Source organism: Cervus canadensis, chromosome 33 (assembly GCF_019320065.1).
Source record: "Cervus canadensis isolate Bull #8, Minnesota chromosome 33, ASM1932006v1, whole genome shotgun sequence".
Classification (NCBI taxonomy): Eukaryota; Metazoa; Chordata; class Mammalia; order Artiodactyla; family Cervidae; genus Cervus; species Cervus canadensis.
Window position 1 is genome coordinate 28,519,319 of NC_057418.1, and position 21,888 is coordinate 28,541,206.

The window sequence follows — 21,888 nt, forward strand, 5'->3', positions numbered from 1 at the left end:
CCATCTTTGAAAGGCCGCCCCAGGAGCTGTTGTCTCTTGATCAGGAAGGACAGACGGCTAGAGACTGGGCTTGCATCCCACTGAGCGTCTAGCATTTGTTGGTTTCTAGGGCCTAATTTAATAGTGCCATTCCTGATCACTTCTCCTTAAAAGTTTATGGAAGAGGAAAAAATGGAAACTATTGGTGAAAATGAAACTTTTCAAATAAATAAATAGCCCTTCCTGATGTTAAGCAGTCATTCATCCCGGCGAGGTGGATGTTCTCACATTTAAGATGAAAGGTGAAAAGCTTGAGCTAGAAGCTTTCCCTTTCCTTCCCAGCACCGTCCCAGGTAATGGTGTATTTGGGTTATGACATTATGTGTTTTGTCTGGCTTGCTGAAATAAAATTACTTTAGAGCATTGAAACTGCACAATAAATTTTCCCCACTATTAGCAGCACTCATTTTTCCCTTTTTTCCTTTGGACCTAGAGCCACAAAAATAACCAACAACAAATAGATGCCCTGCCTAAGAAGATTTATGTATTCCTGAGTAGTAACCAATTTAATGGAGATTCACAGAGAGGGTTTCTTTTTATTATTATTATTATTCAGATAATTCAGCTATTTGTTATTTCGTACAGAGGAAATGTTCAATGAAAGGCCATTTATCCTCATGGTCTTTTGTATGGGCCAGTAGTAGTATATTTTTTATTGCATTGTGCATTTTGAAATATTGAATTTTTAATAATTTAAGCATTTATCAAATTTTCCTCTACCCATTTATATGATTTGATTTCAGCTTTATTAAGTCAAGTGCTACCTGATAAAAGTAATCATCCAGTATATCCAAGGAATATTGATGATTTAGCATTTACTGTGTGTCTATTGATGGATACAGGTGAATCTGCTTAACTGCCTTACAGTCTCTGAGGGACTTGGGAATGACAGAGGAGCCCACAATTACAGTGCAGCTCCTGACAGGAATTGTGGTCTGAAGGTGTACACTTGACTTGTCTAGATTTGCGCTTGTCTAGACTTGTCCATGGGGTCGCCAAGGGTTGGACACGACTGAGCGACTGAACTGAGAGGTGGGCCAGAAATGGCTTGGATCATCACCACCTCAGTCTTTCTGGTTTGGGCCCATGGAGATAAATTACCAGTAATAACAGCAAAACATTTTCTCCAACCATGGACACTTTTTGGATACAGTACATATAATACAAATGATGGCCAGTGGTGTTTTAGGAACCTCAGTTAGCAGCTCATGCAACCGGCATTCCAGCATGTTCTTTGCCGAATTCAGACATTTGTCCTGTAGACAGTGTGCTAGGCCAAAAAACAAGTTCTCCTGTGTAGTGTGACAAATTGTTACAAGCATCAGTGAGCAAGTGATTATTTAAATGGAGTCAGTGTGACTGTGAATGTGGCAATTCTCTCCTCCCATCAGATGTGGGGAGAAGCGGGATGGCGAGCAGAGGGCTTGCTTCCCTCTAAAGAAGCGGTTATAATATATATTTGAACTAAAAGATTAGAATTATGTATTACTATGGGAAAAACTGCAAATCAAGTTTAACCTTATTAAATATACCCTTATATAATACTGGTGCTGTTGGTTACATTGTACTTATTCGTGTTTCATTTTATAACATCATTAGTCATATAATTATCTACATGTAAACCATCACCTTAAAGAAGATATCTAAATTTTATAAAATATATCTACCATCTGTGAGTCTAAGTTCACCTCAGCAGAAGTCACTGCACAGAGTCTTAGCACATTTCCCTCCGAATAACCTAAGAGTAAATGAGCGGCCTTGTGGCACTGTGGCCAGGCACCGCCCCCTTGGAGGCAGGTCAGCATAGGGAAGTTTCAGGGGATTGTTTCAAAGCTCTGCTGACCCAGCCAGACAGAAGTGTTTGTCCTGAGCTTTTCTCATGCCCTTTGTATGTGTTAACTGTATTCTCTATATATTTGCTACATATAAAAATGGTGAATATCTGCAAGTGTATACACTCAGATAGACCCTTTTGTGTTTTCAAAAACAATGAGTTAAACATTTACAAAGTATTTTATTTGCCATGAAAAGAAAAAGAACTGTTAGTGTGTTTCTGGTCCAGTTTTACCATCTTCTGGGAATAATTTTGTAGCTGTGAAGGGAGACTAAGTCAAGGAAGCTGGAAGGGTAGGAATGAATGTTTAAGTTCACTTTTACTCACACCATATGTTTTTTATGTTCTTGTTGAATATCTTAAATACAGGGTGGGATAGCTGCCTTAGGACCTTGACCCACACTTACTTTAAGAGCTCATTCTTCTCTTAAACGCCAGTGGTAAAGCCAGAGGCTAGTACTTGAGATGTATATGCAGTACCCACACAGCTCTCTCTATAGTCACAGGTTCTTTACTGCCCCGTTTCACGTCTGAACTTTACACATGGGATTACTGATGTCAGTAGGAGGAACAGTGCTTTGACTTAACACATCCTTATAATATTGGGGGTCTTTTTCTTCTGGAAAAGGAGAAAAAAATAGTGCCCTGGGAGACATATGACTGTTTGCAATGATTCACTGAGAATTCTGGTAACAAGTCAAAAATAAACTTTTTAACGAAAGGAACAGTAAAAGCCACAGTAAGGAAAGACCTTATGATCCATTTGGTAAAATAAAACACAGGAGATGCAGGTTTGATCCCTAGGCCAGGGAAGATACCCTGGAGGAGGAAATGGCAACCCAAGCCAGTGTTATTGCCTGGAGAATTCCGTGGTCAGAGGAGCCGTAAAGAGGCAGACACGGCTGAGCGCATGACACGCGAGGCGGGAGCACACAGCAGAGCTGTTCCTCTATGTTCTGTGCTTACGTTTCTCTCAAACTAGTTTTAAAAATACTTACGTTTGCATACCCTGAATGCCCATTTAAAAATATATGATAGAAAATGAAGAAATTTGGGGAATTTCAAACCCCTATACATGCTTATATATTCATCACAGTGTGATTTTTAAATCACTCTAAATTGTCATTAATTATCATAATTCAGTATTGGCTTAATGCTTTCAGTTAAAAAAAATTACTTTTGTGTACATTAACACATTTAATGCATGAAGAAGGAACTACTAAGAAATTACTAATTCCTAGTTTTCAAAACTCATATTCATGTGTAATTTATTATAAATACTGACAAACTGTCATAATCTTAGAAGGAGCAGGACTTAACAGAAACCCCATGCCCATGACTTGCCACTTTTCTCTGGAATTGTGTGATTATCGTTCCTTTGAGCCCACTCAGAATAGCTAGCCAAGGACATGTGGACTTGGGTAAAGAAGCCCTGCTTTCCACATTTGCCCTGCTTTTTTTTTTTCTCTTCTCTTCTTCTCAAAAGGGGGTTTCTTCATGTAAAGATGTTCCTGGTAGACCCAAGAGGTGAAGCTGCAGGAAAGCCATCCGCTACTTTGCACAAGGCTGTCTTCTTGGTGTAATATCTCTCAGCTGCTTTTTTGAGGTTTCACACATTCACAAAAATAACCGCATTTTTAGCTGATCCCAATAGATTTTTCTCTGCAGCTGCATCACTTGAAAAAGCTTTTTGTTTCAGTTCTTAAAGTCTAAGTATTGAAAGTAATTTGAAAAAAGAAAGAAAGAAAAACATCCCAATTATGATTTGTGTGTGTGGTGATGACTTCAAGGGCTGACTGGGCTGCAAATGGGCTTTGAAAAACAAGCCAATGTGCCCATGGAAAATACAGGCATTTCAGAGTGCATCATTGAGTGTGCTGATGTAAACTCACGGGCACGTGGCCGGGTAGGCTTTTTTGGCAGGACCTCTGGTCTCAACCTGCAGTGATGCTAACGATATTAGCAAATTAACACCACCAAGCTTGCCAGCTAATTCGCCAGAGCCCTGCTCACTCTCTCACTGCTGTAATTAAAACTAATTATTTTCTAAAACATAGTAATACATGAATATGTGCAATAATCATTTTGTAGTGGGCAATCTGTGGAGCCTTTTTTTTTTTTAAGCTTTTTTTCGTATTTTGGCACATTATGCTGCATGTGCATGGTGGTGGTTGAGCCAGCACTTTGATTCTCAGAATGTGAAATGGGTCCTGTTCATAAAACCTCGAGTTTTATTTTCTTTTGAAATGGGAATGTTTTCTGGTTCTCACTCATTTATAAGGCTCGTGATTCTCTCCCCTCTCACTTTCTCCTCCCACCTCTCCTCACTCTGCCTCTTCACACCGCTGGGTGGTGTGGCACTCACAGCCCAGTGCCGTGCAGATGGTTTGCACAGTGGGGTTCTATAGAAATGCAGCAGTTAAGCCCTGGATAGCTACATGATTCCCTACTCTAGCCTTGTTCTTCCTTTAAAAAGAAAGCTGAACCTGTATTTTTAAGTTAAAAATGTCTACCAGTATTGCAGGTAAATCAGTTGACCTTTGGGAACCTTTCATTCTATAGCCTAAATGAATCTGACTGAATTTCTGAGCCAGGAGCTAGAAGATGAGTCTTGCCCGGGATAGCAGGGTTGACTTGAGCTGGTGTGGGTGTCTGACCTGGGCTTTTGAACTGCAGCTGAGGACTGATCCGTGTACATCCTGCCCCAGAATGAAAGGAAACCAGCCCCATTGCAAAGTAATTAGAAATCCTCTCCTTCACAAATGACTTTCAATGATTGCTTTTGAAATCATCTGTTAAAACCGTCTTCCGTCCTTGTAGCCTAGGCCATATGTAATAGATGTGACTTTTGAATGAAATAATATTAAGTGGTAAGTGATGTTACAAACTGTGGATTGTGTGAATATAAGAAGTTAAGAAAGCAGTAAATCCTCCACTCAGCCACTGAAAATACACACACCCAGCCTCTGCTTCCAACACCTAATTAGCAATTTGGTTGTTGAGCATATTTCTGTTTGCACCTCCATGATTAAAACCATAATAATTTTGAAAACATAATATTGATAATAGTTGACTTTCGATGGCTTAGGTCTTGAGTTAAATGATTGCTTTTCTCCACCTCAAGATAAAAAAGGATTGCAAGAATCCCTTGCTACTTAGATTGCAGAAATTAGCATTCTCTGAGTTACAGTTTCTTTCTCCATTTTTTTCTTTCCTTCCTTGGAGGGAAATTTGGGTGTCCCATCACTCAGTAGCTTGTGTTAGTGAGCACAGCCTGACAAGTCACACGTATAATCCTAAACTCTCTCTCCTGTTTTCGATTAGCATCTATGGGTCTTGCAGATATGATGTCTCCGAGTGAATCCAAGCTGCCCCTGCCTCTCAAAGCCGATGGTAAAGAAGAAGGCAGTGCTCAGCCGGAGGGCAAGTCGAAGGTACTCCTCCTCCTCTGCACGTGGTGTGGGGCCTGCTCGCCGAAGCTGCCGTGTGCTCTTTTTTCGTTTGGTTTCTTCTCTTCTGCATGCCTCCATCTTGTGCGACAGTCTTGTTTGCAGTCTTCTTTCCCCACCCCCTTCATGGTGTGGATCTGAAAGTTACTAGTTCTTATGGCATTTAACTGGGCGTGGGAGGGGGCGGAGGGACAGGACCCACCCAGAGAAGTGCCTGGGGGTGGGGAGAAGGAAGGGATCTTGCCTGGTTTTGATACTTGCAGCCATTTTCTCTGCCTTCAGTTTATAGCTTCCTGTTTTGGCCGCCTCAGCAACAACAGCATACTTAATATTTTGCTTTCCTGCCTTATTTGATAAATAAGGTGAACAGCTTTTTTTTTTTTTTTCCTTTCTTTCTTTCATAAGGGGTAACCCATGCTTAGCATTCCATGTAAGCTTGAATAAGCATGGTGGCTTAGTGGTCTTATCCAGCATCCAGCAAACTTACCAAGTTATACTAATTAAGAATGTTGTTTTAATACCTTTATATGTGTGTGGTTTTGTGTGTTTGTTTGTACATGTCTTTATATATATATCTTATATATAAAAATTAGTCTGTTAAACTGGATGTGCTTTTTGTTATTTTAAATAAAGTTTGCCCTACCTTTGTCATTTTTTTTTTTTTTTTATTCCTCTACCACAGGATAGCTACAGCTCTCAGGGTATTTCTCAGCCCCCAACCCCCGGCAACCTGCCAGTCCCTTCCCCAATGTCCCCCAGCTCTGCTAGCATCTCCTCATTTCATGGAGATGAAAGTGATAGCATTAGCAGCCCAGGCTGGCCAAAGACTCCATCAAGCCCTGTAAGTGGCTCTGGTTTTTTGTTTTTTGGTTGGTTTTTTTGTTTTGTTTTGTTTTTTTTGGTTTTTGGGGGTTTTTTTGATAATTAATTCTACTTTAATGCTTGCTTATTAATTTGTTTTATAAGACTTTTTCTTCATAATTTATCCATGAAAGGATTTTCTTCGTAATTATACTAGTAACAAAATGAATAAAGTTTGTATGCATCATAACATAAGTTGATTTCTGATAATGAAACCACTGATATAAAGAAGCATCTCTAAGAAGCATGTGATTGTGCTACTGGGCCCAAACTCCTTCACACAGTGACTTTGTTTAAATGTCTAACCCATTGTGTGCTTCTGGAAGATCTTTAAAATGAGTTAACTGTCCATTTACATGGTAACTAATAGCAGCCATGGAGTAAATGATAAGTTTGGCCTTTGGACTAAATCTTTCAAGGGCTATTGTGTCTAAAACATCTTATGTCAAAACTACCTATATCTTGAAAATATAAATACTACACTCTGGGCACAGTTCAGCATGTTATAGCCCTACTTTGTTTCAATTTATTTGTCAGAAAATAACAGAAAATTTGTAGAAATGTTAGCGTATGTGATTATTTGGAACGCTACTCATAGATTAATGTGTGCCTACATTAGAATCATTTGAGATAGAAAAATTACATCCTGTGCAAGCATGCTGAGAATGTTAAAATTGTTGATTTTATATGATATTTTTAAAAAGTGGAAATGTATATATAAGGGAATTTTTTTTTGCCTTAGTATTCTTCTGTCTGTAGAGCTAGGCTTTTATTTTCCTACTAAAGAAATTAATTCTGTGCCATTAAAGAAGAAGAAGAATGGCACTGTAGTAACCTTTATTTTACATTCATATAGGGAATCAAAAGATCTTTAAAAAAAAAAAACTGAACATGCAATTACTTGCCAAGAAGGCTTAATTAATACGCTAATTTTTGTAAGACAATGTATTGAAGAGCACAGCTCAGGAAAAGCAAGTTGGAGGGAAGAAGACTCTAACTGCAGAATCTGGCAATCTAGTCAAAACCCCACAAGGAGGCTGCTATTAATTATCCATTCACTGGTTTAAACAGATAGAGCTGAAGGTTTGAAGATTTGGTAGTTCCAGTAAATGTTTGTAAAATTCATGTGGAGCTCTACTATAACCAGCATTTTCCTTTTCAGGGGAAGAAAGGGCAATATTCACTGTTAGCTCTTCTCTAGACATGTGTTTCGCTTTTTCAACAACCAAGATGAAATGAAAAAATGCTTCTAGTATGGGTTATGCAGAACTAATGAAAGAGAGAATGCAGCTCCTTAATTCTGATATCTTTGTGTTATTTGCTTTGAGTCTCAGAAGGCAGCCAACATGGGGAGGGGGGTTGTCCCATAATCTATTCTGATTTTTCTTTTCATTAAAGAAAAAACATTTTTGAATCAGTGATATTCTCAAGTCAACAAATAGAATCCCATGTATAACTTTTCAAAAACATTTGTTTATTGTCTCAGAGGGGAAAATTCGGAGGTTGAAAATATCTTTAAAACCTTAAGATAAAATGGACAGGAATTTAGCATTAAGTCTGCTAATGGGAAGAGGGGAGAAATTCAGAGAGGAAGGGATTTCAAGTTGGGTAGGGAACTGATGTTAGAAAATAAGAGATGACCAATAAAACATGAGTGGAGGAAAAAAAAACATTTTTCTTAAAGACTTCTAATAGACCCATACTACATGTTTAAAATTTCCATCTTGCTGATTTCTGGATAATAAAAAATGATTGAGCTCTTTATTATATTTTAAGTTTTTGTCACATTACCTGTATCCAGTAAGTACGTAGGAAACTATTATCAAAACCCTTCCTTCTACTTAAATATGAGAAAGAAAAACAAACTGAATTATTGATTTCATTTTCTAACTGTAACATAATCATACTTAAAATCACATATTACTGTCCTCTTTTTTTTCTATATAGGTCTACATACATTATCGCTCCCTGTAAATAACCACTTTTTACTTAAAAATTTACAATCATACTTCTGGCTTCAGTCATAGAAAAAGAGAACAAGGGAGGATGTGATTTGAGGTAGTGGAAGGTGTTGGAGGTTGCTTTGTATTGAGAAAACAACTCCACGCTCACATGAAATGCTCATTCAAGAAGGGAACGAAAGGAGATTGTTATGAAGGACCTCAGATTATCTCTGCTGTCAAATCACTGCAGATACATATTGAGGAGTATTTAACTTCTCTTTCTGAGATGCAACTTTAAATTGTACTTAAAATTGCTCCTCACAGTGTTCCTAATAAAGCTTGTCTAATACCAGACCTGAAATGAACTAAATAACAAAGATGTTCTATGCTTTGACAGTGTGCTGTGGACCAACAGTTTTGTTACAAAACATTCCACAATAAAAATAAACATTTGCACATACACATGCATATACACATATTACCAGGCATATGGTAAAGACTGCTGAAATGTAAATCTGCCTCAAAGATTTGAGGAAAAGTCTACTTATAGACTTAATTAAGTTATATGCAAGGAAAACTTTTGTGGCACCATAATAATGTGTTGCTGTAATTTTTCAGCAATCTCCGTTTCTTTTTCTTGCCTCCATGACAGTGTTTCATGCAGTATGATACGATTTTTACAGTATCAAAGCAAAATGAGGTGTTTCTAGTGGCCTGGAAAAGTTAACTATCTTCCTGCAGGGCTAGTTTTTTTTTTTTTTTTTTCTTTTGCCCATTGTTGATGAGTGGAATGTAAATGATACTTATCCAAAGGTCACATCAAAACTAATAATGTCTGAGAACAAAAAAAGTACATGTTGAGCCTAATCAGTGATAAAGTGTATAGTCTTTACTTCCTAGGGCTTTTGTTTTTCTTAATATCGTTTTTCTCTGTTTGGACACACAGATACTAACTTTGGGAATGGGCTGGTGTGTCACCTGGAGGTCTTACTTGTCCACCAATCTCTTCTCAGCTTTCAGTCTTATTAGACTGTGTCCATGTTCACTTAGTACCTTGCTCACTGAAAGCCTATTTATAGGCTGTTTTAATCAGCTGTTAATTCTTACTTGGATGGTGCTAGACTTTTCAGACCTTTCTCATTCATTTGAGTATTCTCTCATAGAATAAATACCTACTGAGTACCTTAAGTGTGCTGTCACTGTTGGTGATTCAAAATCAACACAGGTCCTGCCCTGTGGAACTTAAGGTCTGGTCAGAAGAGTGGAGGGCAGACAGCTAATCCCACGCAGGACACACACCCCGATGCCCTGTGAGGCCAGGTGCCTGTAAGGACAAATAAAACTTGTGATGATTCAGACCAGGGAGCTGGCTTCAAGGGAGGCCTTTTCTAGGACCTGACACATAACTGAGGCTTGACCACTTTGTTTTCATATAGATGCCTTTTCCTACATTACGGCACCATAAAGTGCATTTTTAAAGATCTAAAAACTATGAAAGATAAAATTGTTAAAAGCAATTATCTTCATTAAGGTTTTCTCATTTTATGAGAACAAATTGAAATATGTAGAAGTAAATTAAACTTAAGTTCATTTAACAAAGAACGGTAAGAAAAGTTAAACTATGGATAGTCAAACTAAGTGAATCATTCCTTTAGACCCATTTCAGTTTATGAGAATGCAGTCCTTTCATAAATAGGAATAAACACTGCACAGTCTCATTGCTTGGGTCATGATGAACTGTTCTCCTGGAGCCCTTCCACATTTGGGGTTTAGAGAGGACCAGGCCAGAAATAGCAGTTGGTTCTTATATTCAGGATGTTGATGGAGCACTTAGAGTAACTGTAAATTGAAATGATTGATTTTATATCTCAGTTTTAAATTGAATCTCAAATTTTTACCTCTCAATTTTTCACAGATCAAATAAAAGGGGGAGATTCAATGGTGGTGGTGGTTTGTTGTTAATTGATTTTAGGTGATAGTGCTTTTTTCCTCTGATTCTTATTTTAGATTTTTAATTTTTTTACAAGATTGGGTCCATTTTTTCAATGTGCATCCCAATAAAAACAAAAAATTTTTCAGCACTAGGACTTAGAAATAACTTATAACTACCTCATTAATGATGACAAAGCTTCTGAAATGTTCCCAGGATGAGAATGTGGTATAAGAAGTGTTAGAACAGTTTCTTTCCCTAGTCAGAGACTCCTTGGATATAAGAATATGATAAAGTGTACAGACTTATTTGGATATGGAATATGTTCCATATTTTGGTATATACATGAATTTATAAGACATATAGGAATATGTATATACAATTTAAGTTCTTATCTAAAGTAACTGTTAGGTGACTTGCTCTTTAGCTTCATCAATACAAATTGTAAAAGGTCACAGTATTTTTTTTTAATCCTGCTGCTCTACTTTTTTTATTTACATCAGCTGTATCACCCATTTTTATATGTTTTATGTAAACATTTTATGTTTCAATAATTCTAAAGCTGAAGGCTTAAAATTTTAGCAAAAATAGCTTGGGAAATTACATGTTAATTGGAAGGACCTCTGCCACGCATCAGCTTGATTAGTTTCATTCTCAAGCATCCTTTCTCAGGCCCTAGTTTTGTTGGGAATTACTTTGCTAAACAAGGTAGCATCAAACTTTAAAGACAGTTATGTTATTTAACTCACCATCCCCATTTCAGGTCACATGTTTAAAATTATGTTGAGCTAAATATAACGAAAAAGTTAAAAAAAACTTCATCTAACATAATACTATACGTTGCAAATGATAACCTAGTAAATAAACATGATTAAATGAAATATATTATTATTCCAAGGAAATATTTGAGAATTGACAAGTGATTTTGCACAAGAATCCCAGAGTTGCAGATATTACAAGTACACAAATATTGTTACAAATACAGAGACATAAAAGAAAGGGAGAATATACAGTTGGGCTGTTTAAGACAAAAAGTATTACCTTCCCAGATCACATGATCCAGAGGGTGAGCTTCAGGTGTGCAGAAATAGCCACTTCTGACATTTTAGTATCAAATATATAATTAGAAAAATGAAAGACCAAGAATTAGAACATCAGTATAAACCAAATGGGCACATAAAAGTAAACATTCGTAAATAAGCTGGGAGTATGAAATAGCACATGTGTTTGTGATGAACACATGGTTGCTTAAGAAATCTATCAAAATAGCACCTTACCTTGACAGAAAAGTTCAAGAAATCTTAAGTCAGGAAAGCGGATCATTCTGAGAGAATGCTAGTAACTGGCCATTAATTTAGAAGGCTCTCAAATGTAAAGCGCACACACCGCTGGGTCCGATGACACGTGACCTACCTTATATTTTTCAACACACATCATGTATGTGCTCTACCTCCATATGATTTAGTTTTAATAAAACTATACATTGGTCATTCATATTTTGACAAGGAAATGTAGGCATCTACATATGAGGAGGGGCATCAACATAATATTACAGTTGAAACTTTAAACTCATTATGGCCATTCAATGAACTTGCACCCTTTTTTAAAAAAAAAAGAAAAAATGACATGAGGGGTCATTGGAGTCTTGCCTTCTGGGATTCAATGCTTATATTGGTAAAGTAAAAAAGAGTTTTGTTCTGTTTTTGTTTTTCAAATATATAAAAGGGGGAGTTTGGGCCCTTTATTTAAAATCAAAGTAAATTCTTAATTAAGAAAATGTATACTTTGTGCCTGAACTAGTAGCCTTCATTCCTGATTGTTGTGTGATAGCAGTAGTTTTTAAATTTCTTCTCTTCTTGCATTTGGTAGCTCATTACCTTTTTTCTCGCCTTCTTCCCTTTCCCTCTGCCCGCTTATGCCCCATCTCCAAATGCTGCCCTGGGCTCTAGAAGTCCAGCTCATCCACCACCACTGGGGAAAAGATCACAAAGGTGTATGAGCTAGGGAATGAGCCAGAGAGGAAGCTGTGGGTGGACCGCTACCTCACCTTCATGGAGGAGAGGGGCTCCCCAGTCTCAAGTCTGCCTGCGGTGGGCAAGAAGCCCTTGGACCTGTTCAGGCTCTATGTCTGCGTCAAAGAGATCGGAGGTTTGGCACAGGTGAGAACAACTGAATGAGGACATGTTCTGGATGAGCTTTGAATATGCAAACTTGATTTTTTTTTTTCTCACAAAGAAAAAGCTAAGCCTCTGGGAAGGTCACCTTTACTGGATCCATGTTCATGTGTGGCAGGTGGGGGGCGGGGGGTGCACTGGGGTCAGGGACCCCTATCTGCCACCCACTCGCAGAGGGACCTCAGTAGGTCATTTATATGGACTCAATCCTTAACTGTAAAATGAGACATTTGAGCTAGGCTTTGCTTTAGGGTCCTCCCTAACAGCTCTAGAATTCTGTGGAGTCTGTGTTAGAATTTCATGGTAAACAGAAATGTTTACAAATGACTAAATTGTTTGGATCGGATATAAATCAAATTCGCTGTTTCTCTCTATCCAAAGCAAGTTAACAAGAAAAGTAAGTCACCCTTCTACAGCCATGTCCGCTGTACCTGGGTGACAGGAGGGGCAGTGCTGTCCTTTCTCACGGCTGGGGGCACCCAGGTGCAGAATGCCCGGAGGCACTCCCTTTGGGGTTGTGCAGATGCCCCCCTGCACTTGCTCCCTTCATTCTGTACCCTACCCTAGGGGCCACATTCTCCTTTCCCTCATCTCAGCCCTGTTTTTAGCACTGGGGCGGGTTTGTGTGTCCATATCCTGAAGTAGAATGGAGAAAAGGGCCCTCAGGGGTGAGTGCCTGCCGCATCCTGGGCACCGTCCTTTTTCTTGTCACTTCTCTCTCAACACCCATGAAGTGCAGAGTCGTCAGCCTTGAAGAAGAGATGTAACAGATTGAAGTACAGTCGCCCCCTGGGGTCCACGGAGCACTGGTTCCAGGATCCCCACAAATACTGAAACCCTGTGAGCTCATCTCTTTGTTTTTGGAACCTACACACCACCTCCCGTATACTTCAGATCATCTCTTGGTTACTTATAATACCCAGTACAGTGTAATGCAATGTAAATAGTTGCTGGTACCAGTTCAAGTTTTGCTTTTTGGAACTTTCTTTTGGGTGGGGGATGAGGGAGCTTTTTTTTTTTTTCCCTCAATACTTTGAATTCACAGTTGGTTAGATTCACAAATGCAGAACCAGGGAACAGGGAAGGCTGACTGTACAGTAATGTTGTGGTCGAGGGACTCTCAGGGTAGGTGGTGGGGCCAGGTTTGTTTGATTGCAAAACACATGCCCTTTATCTGCCCTTGGTTCTCAGACCTAGCTGTTCATTGGCAGCACCTGGGAGCATTTAAAACCTGTCAGTTCCTGGGCTCCCTCCCAGACCAGTGAAAGGAGCTGCTCCGGGCCTCAGGTGGTCCAGGCCTCACTATCCAAAGGCAGGTCTACTGATGCACAGGTATCGCTGAGGACCCACCCTGGTCTCCGGGCTGCACAGCTCTGGGGGTGTGCAGGAGAGGCTTGTGTTCTCAGCCCTCCCTGAGGAGCCTCCTCCCACCCGAGACTGAGGCCTCCAAGTAAAGCAGTTAGAGCTTGACTGCAGACGGCGTAATGGGATGGGCTCACAGGATGCAGACCAGGTGTGACCAGGTGTGAGTGGTGGCCAGCGAAGGGTTTCACCCAGCTCACGGAAGCAAGCAACCATCAGGACACCTCACTCAGCCAAGTGGATTCCCAGGTTGGGTCTGTGAGCAAGATGCTGCTGGCTTAGCTGATGAAGTTGCTTGAATGTAGTAGTGATTCCCAGCGGTGAGGCCTTGGCCTCATTGTCACTCACACCCCATCAGATGTGATTGGAACAGGTGCTGCAGCCCCAGAGAGATCAGCTAAGAGCCTTGCTTTTCAGGGTGTCCCAGGCAGTGCTCTGCTTACTGTTTCACAAGCAGTCACAGGCCTGCCCGTTGCAGCCTGGCATTCAGTACCAAAAATGGCACTGAGCATTCCTGAGAGTATTCTCCGGTTTCTCAGGCACCATTTAGTACTAAGTAAATGGACATAAAGAGCTTTGTGAGGAAGTTTGAATCCAAAAATTGAACATTTCATTCAACCTCACTGTCCCTTTAACCCATGCTGCTTAACACAGGATACATCTAAAGGCAAAATATTCCCCAAGTGTTTGCAGGCCTTCATGTTTCCTTCATGTGTCAGCCTCGTGTGATCTGTTCCCATCGGGAATCAAAATGTTAAACTAATTCCTCAAATCTTATATAACGTATGAGGATTCCCTTCCTTTCTTCTCTTCTCTTTTTGCAGTTGTATTCCCTCCAGCCTGAGTGTAAGTGGGAACACTGGATGGTCCTTTGTGCCCCTTCCCAAGCCCACTGGTGCTGCCATGTCCGCTAGCTGGTGGCTCATAGTTCAGACAGGGTTGATGACTTCTGCTGGACTGTTAGGTTGGGCTCATTTGGTTGGGGCCTCCTTCACCCAATACTACAAGCCTCACGTGAAAGGCTGGGCATGAACAGAAATTACAGGCTCATCTTTCTGGGAACATGTGGCTGTTGGAAGAAGACATTGTTTTTCTTCCTAAGGCTCAAATACTTAAATTGCAAAATAATTCTGTTATTGCTTTTTAGATTAGTTTTTAGACACCCTTTTTTAAAAAAATAAGAGTGAGATGGGGGCAAGCTAGAGCGCCTTTGCTCAGAGATAAATCGCCAGCTCCGAGCAGCACCCCGCTTTGGCAGACTCGGAGGCATTAGAAGATGCACTGGGCAGAAGAATCTCCATGAGCAATGCTTTTTATGTAGCTATCAGCAGGTTCCTTAATGGTTTTATAACTGTAAATGCTGTCTGTGCACTACTGAGTGGGAGTAATGAGCATTAGTTAAAAGAGGAAAATGAAAAAAAAAAAGTAAACCAAGATATTAAGTGCTTTTTTTTGTTTCCCGGCTTTAAACAAGCCACTTTGCTGCAAACCAGTAATCCTGCCCTTTTTTTTTTTTTTTGGCTAGGTTAATAAAAACAAGAAGTGGCGTGAGCTGGCAACCAACCTAAATGTTGGCACTTCGAGCAGTGCAGCGAGCTCCCTGAAAAAGCAGTATATTCAGTACCTGTTTGCCTTTGAGTGCAAGATCGAGCGGGGGGAGGAGCCCCCGCCGGAAGTCTTCAGCACGGGCGACACCAAGAAGCAGCCCAAGCTCCAGCCGCCATCTCCTGGTAAGTGGGGGCGCTGCAGCCGGGAGCCCCTCCCGGGCTCTGAGACGCCACTCAGCAGAGCAAACAGGACACACTGGGGTCTGAGAGAGGGGAAGGGACATCCTGTCTTCTCTTGTTCGTTTGACTGGGCCCTGTTAGCAGTGCCTAAGGGAAGGAGGAATGAACTGGGGATACTGTGTTTCTGCTCTGCATTTTGAAGGTGCCGATCTTTTGCTTTACCTCTTCTAGTCAAAGTAGACTTCAGGTTCTGAGTTATACACTTTAATTCCTTATACAGTTATTTTAAAATATCCCACCTAACTATCAAAATGTCTCCCCATTAACCTGTGCTCATAGCGGAAATGCTACCCTGCAGATTTAACAGCCAGCTTCCACCAGCTCTGCCTCTGTCAGAGATACTCAGATCTGTACACAGCAAAATGAAATTTGGACTTCGTATTTAATGTTCCCTGCCAAGCAAGTTTTTGCTTGTAGGGAATTCAGCGAACTTTCATGATAAAGGTCTGTATAGCCCTGTTTCTGTGAAAGTGGAGTCCAAATTAGTTTTGAGCTAGAGGTCAGGAATCTAAGCAAATACTGCTTGGGAATAATGGCAATTCACTTGAATTCACAGAAGCAAAGTCATACAAATGGTACCTGCCTTCTCTGCTGTCTCTCCACTCAGCTGTTGGACACCCTGCCATGCTTTTGGCTCTCCTGCTGGCTTCTGTTCTACTGTTAGCATTTCAGATTTGAAATTACTGAATCACTGTATTCTGATAAATCCAGTATTGAAGATGAGAAGAGGTTTGCATCATCCTTAGTTCTGGGTGACCTCACTAAAGTTAAGTTTGATCATTCTGTGGTCTGCTTCTGGCCATGTCCAAGCCCTGTGCTGGTCACACTTGCTCACACTGTCCTGCGTATGAGGTGGGGCTGATTGTACCTGCCACGGCCCCCAACACAGGCTTGTTATGCAGTCAAATGATCATAGCCAGTATTTCTTGAGCACTTACAGTGTGCCAGGGCTTTCCCATTTAATCTTCATATGAGCCCTATAATACAGATACTGTTCTAAAACCCCTGAGAAAACCAAGGCACATAAAATCTCAGCAAACTGGCCCATTGTTGCTAGTGAGGGGGAGAACCAGGCTTTGATCCAGACATCTGGCTCTAGCGTTAGAGAGCCAGGTGTACCTACGACACTTTGTGCTTAAAGCAGCACTGTAATAGGTAAACTGTTTACACACAGAAAGTGGTACCTGTGAGCCAAAGAAAGGAGTTGTTTCTCTTTTAATTACTTCGTCTAGCTGATATCTGGAGGGCAATGCTAATATCTAAGGCCACTAATCAAGAGATCTCAAATAAATACTCTTAAGACCCAGGGTACACATGAAATGAGCACACCTCAATATAGATCTGTTGGTTCTAAATACAAGTAGAGAAGTTCCTCTCTCTCACCCCATCCTTAAAGATCCACAGCCTTTGCCAGTTATGGTGGACTTTAAAAACTGTGAAATCTAATTTCGAAAATCTCACAACATTACATTCAGTTCACAGAGTAAAACAAGCTGCCTCTGAACAGCTCTGAAACTATTTTTCCAAAATAAAAACCCAGTAGGGTGTAGGGACCAAAGTGGCGATGTCTGCAAAGATCTAAAGGTATATTTTATTTGCCAGGAAAGAACTCGTGTCACTGAATGGTCTGTACTTCTGTATGGAGAATAGCTCTCCCAGTGTGCATCAGCTTCGGTACGAGAAACCCTGCTGAGGTACAGACACTTCAGAAAGTGCAGGGCCTGTGCTCTGAACAGTCAGCTCTTTCCTCTCCCCCTCTTTATTTTAAACTACCGTTTTTATGGCAACATTATCGCTTTAACTGCACAAAAGAGCTCGGATTGCAGGCGCACCTCTGATAATACATTCTTCTCAGTGGTCCAAATGGATCCTGAGTCTGTGAAACAGGAAACGGGAGGAAAGCTTCCTGAATTTAGCAGTTCAGCCAACGCACAGCCTGAAGGGCACAGTGCGGGGTGCACGGGGCCAGTCTGCATGGCTCACGTGTTTTGCACACCACTCAGCAAGAGGACAGAAACATGGACCAGGCAGTGGGCAGTGAGTAACGTCGCCTCTCAACCAAAAGCCAGGCATTTCCTCCAGCATCTGTGAATCAGTGGCCTCTTTGATTCCAGACCTATGATTAAGGAAAATGTTTCTGAAACATTTTTATTGTCAGAGAAGGGAAACAAATTATTCCCAAACCTTTGCCATGTCAGGGCCTCATATACTACAAAAGTTTTTTAACTAATTTTCAGCCAAAATTTGTGTTCTTTAAGTCAGGTTTCTTCCCATAAGAACCTACCTGTAGCTTATTCCTTACCGATACATCCAGGTAAACAACTAAAAGATTCCTCAGAAACATTCTAGATTCTTTTTTCAAATGTTCATTCTGAACCAACTTAAATCCTAAATGCTAATGACTTAAGGTCATCCCCCTGTTTAAGTTCGGATGTGACACGGCTGATAAGATTTGAAATTCAGTCCTGTCAGCCTCTGAAAGGTGTTGCCCCTTAGCCCTGAAGCCTTCACCCCGATCTTCACTGTCAAATGGCTGTGTGGCTTCTCACCCCAGGGATCCAGGTTGTGTCTTTGGGGTCTAGAGCAAGTCGACCAAAGGAAGGCTCCTGAATGAAACCTGAGCAGGGCCTGAGGGTGTGGTTGCAGCTCTGAGGTGCTGGTGGGGCTGTTGTTATAACCGACTGTAAAAGTTTGTGAAGATCTAATGAACAGCCACAGGGATCCAGGGCCTGGGCTGCCTGTAAGCTAGAGTGGGGTAGGGACAGGGTGGGGAGGGGACCTGGCTGGGAGGAATGGGTGGGGGTGGTGGGAGGAAGCTCCACTTTCAATTAGTAAGTCTGTAACCAAAAACCCATCCATCTTTGCTGGCAGGTGGCTGACTGAATTTCTATTATTAGCTGACAGGTGATGTCACAGAGCCTGTCATGGATCCAACTAGGGAATCCTCAGTGGAAGATAAATGAGAAAGGGCTCGGGTTATAAACAGAGGTGCCCTCTGGGTGACCTCTGGTTGCCGTAGACCTGGGGCATATCAGCTATGCCTCATCTCCCCACCCTCCTTCCTGCAACCCCAGCCAGAACTAGGGCACCCAGTCCATGCTGTGTAAATTATCTTCCCAGCTAGGAGTCTGGCCCTTTCAGTCTGAAGTGTGTGAATGTACTTAACCTTCAGTAACCTTTCCATTGTTTACTTTCCAGTATACATTTGTAGCTTCTGGCAAAAGGTAGGGATATCCTAGAGAGCCAGCCTCCTCTGTTAGCAGCTTGCAGAGGTTGCATTCTTTTTTTTTTTTTCCCCTGAAAGGAAAGGAAAACACACTGGCGAGAGGGGAGAATGTTTCCTTTTTTTTTTTTTTTATTAGCTGTAAATGTGAATACTTGTAAATAAGGACCGTTCTGAACTCACGGCCTTGTGAGCCCTGTTCCAAGGAAGCTGTGCTGGCTTCTGTAGTCTGCTTCTTGAGTTTAAAAAATCAGTTATTTCCCCTGCCAGTTCTGTGGGGCAGTCATGTCTGTAGGGTTATCCTTCTATATTTGTAAAAGACTCTACTTGTTTCTTTCATTATATCTACTTTTTAAATATGCATTTTTTGGTAAAACTCTGGAAATGCATATTTGGTATACAAGTATAATAAACTGAATTTGGTAAAATTCTGGTTTGGTTTAGAAGCATGAGTTGGTAAGTTTTTATTTTAAGGTATCTACATCTAAGAAGGTATCTGTAGTTAAAGCTAGTCTTCCCTGATTCACTCTCGTCCTAGGCACCCAGGGGAGGTGTTATGGAAAGCACCCTCTGTTGGCCAGTCCTCAGTATTCATTCCCAAGTAGGCCCCGACCATGCAGACATGTTGGTTCAGCTGAAGCTCTCTGAGTAGAAGTGATAGACCCCATTTCTTACTCACTAATAGCGCACTCTGTGATCTCCAGGGTTTGTGTAACTCAGTTTCCCCTAAAGTAAAGTGTGGTAATTGTACAGTTCGTTAACTGTAGATAATAATGTATGCAAATTATTGTTTATAAGAAAACCGGCAATCCTATTTGTTGCAGTTAGAATTCTGAAAGTATCGTGTGTATGTATGTAGGCAGGAATTTTTATCTTTTTCAGTCAATTTGATGAATTCCAACAGTAGGAAACAGCACACAATATTCATTCAATTAATGTTTGTTTAATTAATAAGTGAAGCCAATATCTATCCAACACCTAACATGCTAAGGACTGTGATCAATGATAAAGCAAGAACCCTTAAAATATTATGTTTTTAAGTGGGATTAATTTTTTTCATGAATCCCACATAAGTTTTAAAAAGATCTGTTCAATTCTGGCCTCTGTTATTATAGTGTAATTATAGTTAAAGCCCAATCTTGTTACTCTGATAATGACATTAAATTCTAAACCAATAAGAATTGTGTTGTGTAAATAAAAAGTATGATTTCATAGCTCCAAAAACTACTGTTAATGACAGCATAGACACATCCAGATGTAGAAAAATGATACAAAGCTCATTATTAATTTGTACTATTTCTTTACAACTTAAACATTTCTCATTGCCTAAGACCTTGATAATTTTTATAATGTTTTTCTAAAGTAGCACAATAGCCCATCAAATTGATAAAACAAACTTTTTGTCCCATTTTTCCTTATTCTTAGACATTCAGATTACCTTCATTATAAACAACACTAAAATAAGCCTTCTAAAACCTTCTTTATATTAGATGATTTTCCTGGGATAAATACCCAGAAAAGAAAGAATTTACCCAGTCAAAAGGTGTTTACAGCTCATATCTGAAGTGCGTTTCCCAAAGAGTTTAGGGAAAAAAGCTTTTACTGATTTTCACCATAAACAATGTAAGAGCAGTTAATTTTACTACATCGTTACCAGCAATGGATATTGTTACTCTTTCTACATGAGATGGTGTCCTGTTTCTCTTTCCCTTTTTAAAAGAATAACTATCAAGGATGAGCTCACTTGATAACCTCTAGTTTTTCCCCCATTTTTTTCTTGGTATCACTACTATCAGCTAACTCAGGATCCTTGCAAGGTCCACAGACCCCGCAGTCAACTGGCAGTAATTCGATGGCAGAGGTTCCAGGCGACCTGAAGCCACCTACTCCAGCCTCCACCCCTCATGGACAGGTGACCCCGATGCAAGGTGGAAGGTATGTTAAAGGATCTCTGTGAGCCATGTAAAGTTAGATTTGTCTTTTAGTTTTCTCGAGCAGACTTTAGAGAGAGAGAAAATGGTGTTCTCTAGTGAGTTTTTAAATATTGACTACCCCCAGTTTCAGTCATATAATTTACTTTGGATGGTTTTCCCATGTACACAGATTTCAAGGTTGGCTTATTTTCGGGATCAGCGTTGGCAGGTGACTAATGCTCTGTGGTTAAGCTTTCATGTCTCTCATCCCATCAGAAGCAGCACCGTCAGTGTGCACGACCCATTCTCAGACGCAAGTGAGTCATCGTTCCCCAAACGCAACTCCATGACTCCCAGCACCCCGTACCAGCAGGGCATGAGCATGCCAGATGTGATGGGCAGGATGCCCTACGAGCCCAACAAGGACCCCTTTGGAGGGATGCGGAAAGGTAAACGCCGAGGGCCCTCTGTGCGGGGTTGGTCCAGAGGGCATTCCTCTGCTGTCCTGTGATTGATTCACTGCCCCAGCTCCGCAGCCTACTAAATTTCCAGCCTTGAGGAAGGGACTTAGCATCTCTATGCCTCGGTTTCTTCATCTGGAAATTAGGATAATAAGGGGTCATGAAGAGGAGCTGAGTTAATGCACATAAGTACAGGCCTTAGAAGAGTGACTGGTACGTATCGTAAGCAGAGGTGCTCTTGGTGCTGCCCCGAGTTGGCATCAGGCTTGTCTTAAGGCGTGGGCTGGGCACGGGCTGGGTGCTAAGTTGGTAAACCAGACAGGCCCTTGTGGAGCTGACGGGCTACCAACAACAGATAAAAAGTAAGGTAAACCACGTATATGTGACTAAAGATGGTTTTCGACGGACGAAAAGAAACAACCAGGAAGAAAGGACACAAAGAGCAATGGCGTTGGGGGTGGGGGCAGTCGTGGGAGGAGGGGCCTCTCCTTGGGAGGGAGGGCGGGCAGGGGCTCTGGGGGACGGGAGCGAGGCGGCAGTGAGGCTGGTGTGCGTGGAGGGGGTAGAGGCTCCTGGGCACAAAGAGCCGAGGGCCATGCTGAGAACATCCAGGCCCCCGGGTCCAGAGCCTTTCCACTTCCTGCATGTGCTGACGAGTTTGGGGTTTTTATGCAGGATGTGAGGTGACTGGGTTTTTGTTGTTGTTAAAAATAAATGAGTAACTATCTGGACATTTATGGAGAATGTATTGGAGAGAAGTGAGGGTCGAGTTGGGGAGACCACTGTCAGAGTCCTCAGAGAGGTGAGGGCTTGGGGTGAGACCCAGCAAGGAGAGAGGATGGAACCACTCAGTATATGTGTGTGAGGGGGTGGGGGGATAGAAACAGCAGGACGTGCTAATGGATTGAATGT

At 41.1% G+C, this 21,888-nt stretch overlaps 1 protein-coding gene across 1 annotated transcript in view; it reads left to right on the forward strand.

Annotated features, from left to right (window-relative positions):
- ARID1B (AT-rich interaction domain 1B) overlaps positions 1–21,888 on the forward strand; it is a 410,189-nt gene that overhangs the window by 369,642 nt on the left and 18,659 nt on the right. The window contains exons 10-15 of the mRNA XM_043456854.1: positions 5,198–5,307; positions 6,005–6,163; positions 12,006–12,215; positions 15,118–15,322; positions 20,399–20,537; positions 20,792–20,964. Coding sequence (XP_043312789.1) covers positions 5,198–5,307; positions 6,005–6,163; positions 12,006–12,215; positions 15,118–15,322; positions 20,399–20,537; positions 20,792–20,964 — 996 coding nt within the window. The remainder of the gene's footprint in view (positions 1–5,197; positions 5,308–6,004; positions 6,164–12,005; positions 12,216–15,117; positions 15,323–20,398; positions 20,538–20,791; positions 20,965–21,888) is intronic.